Genomic DNA, 6,134 nt, shown 5'->3' on the forward strand with positions numbered 1-6,134 from the left:
GCCTGACCCCTGACCCCGTGACCCCACCTGTGACCCCTATAGCCCCACTTGTATGAACAACCCCATGACCTGTGACCCCACCCCCGTGACCCCTATAGCCCCACTTGTATCCACAGCCCCTGTGACCTGTGACCTCATGACCCCACTTGTGACCCCAGCCCCTGTGACCCCTATGGGCCCACTTGTATCCACAGCCCCCATGACCTGTGACCCCACCCCTGTGACCCCTATAGCCCCACTTGTAGCCACAGCCCCCATGACCTGCGACCTCATGACCCCACTTGTGACCCAGCCCCCATGACCACTATAGCCCCACTTGTATCCACAGCCCCCATGACCTGCAACCTCATGACCCCACCTGTGACCCAGCCCCCATGACCCCTATAGCCCCACTTGTATCCACAACCCTCCAGTGACCCTACTTGTGATCCCAGCCCCACTTGTATCCACAGCCCCCATGACCTGCGACCCCATGACCCCACCTGTGACCCCCCAGCCTCATGACCCCTATAGTCCCACTTGTATCCCCAGCCCCCAGTGACCCTACCTGTGACCCCAGCCCCTGTGACCCCAGGCCACCCCATGGACAATCACAGCTGTCTTTAGCCCAGCCTGTCTGATTCCCACCAGCCAGAACCCAGCTTCCACCCCTTACTCATGTACCAGTGGCTGGCTCTGCGTTCACCATAAACCCTTAGGGGTGAGAGCTGCCCCTCTCAATGCACAGCCGTGTTCAGAGAAGCAAACAAAATAAAGGGGGTCCTAAGGAATGGGGCAGAAAATAACATACCACCCTACACCTGGGGGGGGCCCTTGCCTGGGATGTGGTGTTTCTCTTCTATCTTGTTCTAACAGTGGGTAATGTAAGGGATTCGGAGAGAGGCAATGAAGTTGATTACAGACCTGGAGAAAACATACAGAACAGGATTGAAAGGACTTGGACTAAGTGAAGAAAGAGACATGATGGAAATTTGTAATGTAAACACTGGAGAAGGAACTTGGGCTGGGTGAGCCATCTCCTATTACAGGGGAAAGGTGACAACCAAGGACATTTAAATCTGATGAGACATCGCTTTCTACAAAGCACAAGTAGTGGAACTCACTGCCACAGAATATAGCTGAGGGCAAAATCTCAGCAGGGTGAGCTAAAAGGTTCAGCCATTTATATGGTCAATGAGAACATGCACAGACACAGCATAAAATCTGTATTTTACAAGAGACAGAAACGCCCCTGCTTATGGGGATGAACCCTCCACTCAGTGACGGGGAGGATGGCACTTTCCTTAGGGGAAGATTATTCTACAGCTGCTCACTTCAGGGTGTCTTGCCCTTCTGCCCCTGGGATTTGCCTCTGTTGGAGACAGGATGCTGAATTAGATGAACCAGAACCCTGCTCATGGCAAGCCCTATGTTACCCATGTTAGTTTACACTGGGGCCCAGCACGAAATAACAGGGGACAAAGAAGACTGCTGGGAAAGTTGGATTCTTCCTTATATCTTACGAGTCCTCTCACATTCCCTTCTACTATTAAATGTTTGTATGATGGTTGTGCCCTAAAACCTCAGTGGGGGACAGGGCCCCCATTTCTGAGCACTGTATGCACATAGAAAAGAGACAGTCTGCACCCGGAAGTTCTTATAATCTAGACACCAAACATCTCCAAGTGCCTGAGAAATGCCAGAGATAGCAGGATGCCAGACCCTTTGCCCACACACACACACACCCAGCAACACCAAAATACAGACAGGGAGCAGGCTGGCAGCACCAGAGAGAGAGGGATTAATTTGTGACCAAGGACTCCAGACTGTTATTTCTAAAGATCAGTGTTGCTGACTGGTCCATCCCAGAGCTAATCTATCCTCAGCAGGCTGAAGGACAAAGTGACCCTATGCCTGCAGTGCTAAGGCTGCTGCAAGGTCCCTGAGAACTGTTTCATGGCTTCTAATGACACAGCGTTTTCATAAAACTGGATGGACACCAGGTTATTTCACTCGGAGCCACCAGGCAGCCATCAGATTGGAGTGACTCCTAGTCGCTATCAATCCGCACTGGATTAAAAGCAGTGGGCTAGACGCGGCTCCAAATCCTATTTTCCACCCTGAGCTAGACGCCTGGAGCGCAGGTACAGTCGTGTTGCCAGGGCTTCCCCATTAGACAAACACCACGTGAGCAAAGCTTCCTGAGCTGGAGAGGGTTTTGGAGGGGCCAGTCCTCCCCCATTTAACCCCTTCCCGGTGTTGGCTCTCAGTTACCCCTGAATTAACACAATAAAACACAACAAAACCAACCCAGCCAGCAGGATGTTGTCGTGACCCCCTCCCATTGCAGCCACACACCCACATTCCAGCTGGGTGTGCAGAGAGTCGCCAGCCAGGCTGCCGGGGCATCTCTATGGCAACAGAATCAACAGCTGCAGAGCCTGCCAGTGGCTGGAAAGCACCTTCCTTCGGTGGCTGAACGGTTTAGGACATGGCTTTCTTCGGGTTAACATTCCTGGGGTACCAGGAACCCTTCTGGCAGAGAAAGCTGGCGTTAGAGAAGCCTGACGCAACAGGTAGGAAGAGAGCCCAGACGTCACGGTGATGGGTGCATTCGAAACAGACAGGACTCGTTGCTGGGCCAAGCGCCTTGGAGAGCGGACTGTGGCTCTTTGGGGGGGCAACAAATCACGAGGTTTTTCCTTGGGTGATGTTTGAAAAACACTGACCCCTGGTCCCCTGGAGGGATGTCCCAGTGGAGTGGGAGGGATACAACGTTCTGCTTCTGGCATGTGTCAGTTACTAAAAACCCTCTCCAGTCACCCCACAGGGTGGTATTGGTATTAACCTACAATACAACCCCCCTAAACCACACCACTCGACAAAGCATTCCAGCAGTCCTGCGATCTCCCAGTCCCACGGATGGGGGCCGGAGAGTCTCTTCCAGCCCCTTTAAGTTGCCTCTGGCCTCATGTTCCAAGCACCATCTTGCCAGATAAGGGTTGGCCAGATCTCCCTGCAGGAATCACTGTTCCTCGCTGGCTCTTTGAGCCTGCAGAAGGGCTGGGTTCAAACCCTCTCAGGGCAGCAGGGACTGAATCTCATCAACTGCTAATGGCCGGCTAACAGCCCGGGTGTGAAACAAGTTTAGCGGGTCTCAGTCCAGTTCTTGGAGGACAGGTGTCTACCTCAAAGCCCCCCACCCTAGGCCCTGAGCCCCCTGCTGGTGCCATCTGCTGGGCTTGGTTTTAAGTTTCCTTCTTGTCCTTCCGCGCAGGGCCAAAGGTGCTCAAAGGGGGATTGTTTCACCTAAAACTCCCCCCCATCAGCCCGGGGCGCTGTGATGACACAGTGCACCAGGGGAGCTACAACCGCTACCAAGAGGCTGTGAAGCAGAATCAGCTCCAGAGATGTACGTGAACACAGGGGTCTAGGCATGACAGAAGAGGGAATATGGAATCAAGACGTCTGGGTTCTAGGCTGGCCTCTGGCACAGCCTCCCCGTGTGACCTTGGGCAAGTCCTCGCCCCACGTTACACATGGGGAGGACGATACTAACACCCACACACACACACACCAGCGGAAGATGTGGTTCGTTGGCCTTTGCAAAGCACTGGGAGATTCTGGGCAAAGAGGGCTGGGAAGGGGTGGTGCTCTGCTATGCTCAGGGCAGGGTGCCCCAGCTGCCCCCTCCCCCCTGCAAGCGACAGTGACCCCAACAACAACAGTCCTCCCTAACAGCCTGGACCCTCCCCTCTGTCTGATTCTAGCCCCCAACCAAGTCTTCAGGGTCCCAGTGACTTGTGCACAGGACTGCGGCTGGTGGCTGCCCAGAGATCCCATGGTCCGAGCAGAGGAGGCCACCCCCTGGATGACAGTGCCGAGGCATCCCCTGATAAGGAGCCCCATGACCAGGTGAGATCGTAGAGCCAGCAGCAGAGGGGACAACACCCCATCAGACCTGCCAGCACATGGGGAAGGGGGGAGCCCTCCCCCCGCCATCCAAGGAACAGAGCACGTCTGACCCTGCTCCTACTGAGGCTAGTGGCACAGCATCCACACTCAGTTTGCTTTGTGAGGCCCCTCTCCCAGCGGGCAAGAGCCCCAGGATCCAAGGGTGCTTGGCCCCTGGCAGGACCAGAGCTCCCCTGTGGCAGGGCAATGCATGAGAGCAGCCTCCCCTCAGGCCAGTCGCACACAGTGGGTGAGGGAGGGGAGCCAGCCAGTTACGAAGGTAGGAGAGCAGCCAGCGCAGGGGCTCAGCCAACGCGGTATCCCGGCTCTGCAGATCACCCTGCAGGGCGAGCACAGAAGGGTCCCTGCAGCTCTCAGCTCCACCAGGCCGAGGCAGGGGGGTTATGGGGCATTTCTCATACCTCACTCAGTTGAAGACTCAGGTTTGGGAGGCTTCTGGATCCTCAGGCCCCAGCTTTACCGGGCTAAGGCTGGGGAGTCGGGCACCCTGGGAAAGCCCAACCCAAACAAACAAAGCCCTGAACAAATCCAGACGCAGGCAATTGAAAAGTCCACAATCAGCAAGAGGCCCCTGAAATCCAACACACGCCCAGCACCCATGAGCCCAGCTGCTTTGGTCTCTGTCACCCCTGGTTTGGAGACATCACCTGCCACCTCAGACCCTCCCATGCTTTGCAGAAGCCCGAAAAGCCACCCTGGACCCAGCTGAGTCTCCCTGGCACTGCTCCTTGCACAACCCATCGCCCCCGTGCAAAGCAGGTGTGAAACACCACAGGGGCATCTCACACCCACTTGGCACTGGTGCCAATGCCTGGGCAAGGTGGTGGAGCCTTGAGCGCAGCATCCAATTTACCAGAGCCCTGGCTCCAAGGGCACGCTGGGTTGTAACCCGCACCCAACACCCGGTGCCCATGGCTGCCAGTCCTGGCACAGGTCCCTGCCCATTCTGTCCTGCCAGGCACTGCCTGGGCTGCCTGCGAGCCTGGCCCAGCCAGCAGCCACTGGGGGGCAGCAGGGCACCAGTGGCTCTGGTCCCTGCCTGACGTCCCAGAGACAAGGCACTGGAGCCCAAGCCAGAGCGGGCAAAGTTCAAGGCTGACATGGGGCGCATGGGGTGATTCTAGCCGCTGCCACTCATGGGCCCCTACAGCCAGGAGCTCCCTCTCCGCTCCCATGTGCCACACAAAGGGACCTGAATCGACTGGCGGGGGGCGGGGGGGCAGGCTGGCAGCATTGCTCCTCGGGTGCCAGCTCCGTGCTGGAGCACAACCCAGGCAGCTGTTTATCCGCATGGGCGCAGAGCACATGACACCTCGGCCCTTAAAGAGGTAGAGCTGCTTTGGGGTCCAGTTGGGGGGTGCCCCCTGCCTATCTCCCACAAAGTGGGCAGCGCCAGCCACCGCTCTGCACCCCAGTGGGGGAGGCCGGGCACTGGGTCCCCCCAAGTCCTTTGGAGCCACATTCCCAGCAGTTCCCCGGGGGCTGGATGCACAGGGCTCTAGGGGGTGCTCTGGAAATGGGGCCCAAGCTCAGCAGCCCAACAAAGGAGGCCCTGAATCAGCAGCTGCCAGCCGGACAGGGCAGCCCCCACCCTGAGTCCCTGCTGCTCCCTCTCCCTTCTCCTCCCTCCTTCGCAGGGTCTGGGCTCCAGGACCAAGCTCGGATGGTGCGGTGGGTTTCTCCCCAGGCCCTGGCCACAGATGAAGAGGCCCTGGTGCAGCAGCCCCCACCTGACCGCAGGGTCCTCAAAGGAGGTGCCGGAGCATGGCAGTGCACAGGCTCCACAGAGGGGACTCCCCCTTCCCCACCCTGGGGGCTCCTGTGCTGGCTTCAGCCCTGGGGCACACTCATCCCTTCGTAGCCCGGCACTGCCTGCTCATGCACGGGAGCTACCTGGGCGGGCGTCTGATGTCTCCTTTCCCTGCCCTAGGTTCGTGGACAGCATGGGCCTCAGCAACCCCCATTTCAGCCTGTTCTGAGCACCAAGTGGGCCCCACCGCCGGGTACGTCTGGCCTTCCACGGACATGGAGCAGCCCCAGGTGCAATAAAGCGATCGAGGCAATTGGGCCCAGGACCATGATTTCATGGGGAGGCACCAGGCGCTGGGGTCTCCCTTTCTGCCCAGGAAAGGGGTTGGAGGACTATGGTGGGGGAGAGAGTGGGGCTGGGGGTTAAATCC

At 57.7% G+C, this 6,134-nt stretch overlaps 2 protein-coding genes across 3 annotated transcripts in view; one reads left to right on the forward strand and one right to left on the reverse strand.

Moving 5' to 3' along the window:
- Positions 1–6,134, reverse strand: part of CCNT1 (cyclin T1) — a 53,784-nt gene that overhangs the window by 18,430 nt on the left and 29,220 nt on the right. The gene's annotated exons all lie outside the window — the stretch shown is intronic.
- On the forward strand, positions 2,415–5,992 carry SPMIP11 (sperm microtubule inner protein 11). Of its 2 annotated transcripts, none has more exons than XM_032785625.1 (4): positions 2,415–2,555; positions 3,257–3,391; positions 3,750–3,894; positions 5,885–5,992. In XM_032785625.1, the coding sequence occupies exons 1-4, from the start codon at positions 2,471–2,473 to the stop codon at positions 5,931–5,933; spliced, it is 414 nt and encodes a 137-aa protein (XP_032641516.1). In that variant the 5' UTR covers positions 2,415–2,470; the 3' UTR covers positions 5,934–5,992. The 2 variants fall into 2 exon arrangements, with proteins under 2 accessions (XP_032641516.1, XP_032641515.1); XM_032785624.1 differs by lacking the exon at positions 2,415–2,555 and adding an exon at positions 2,565–2,686.

Source organism: Chelonoidis abingdonii, chromosome 26 (assembly GCF_003597395.2).
Source record: "Chelonoidis abingdonii isolate Lonesome George chromosome 26, CheloAbing_2.0, whole genome shotgun sequence".
NCBI classification, from domain to species: Eukaryota; Metazoa; Chordata; order Testudines; family Testudinidae; genus Chelonoidis; species Chelonoidis abingdonii.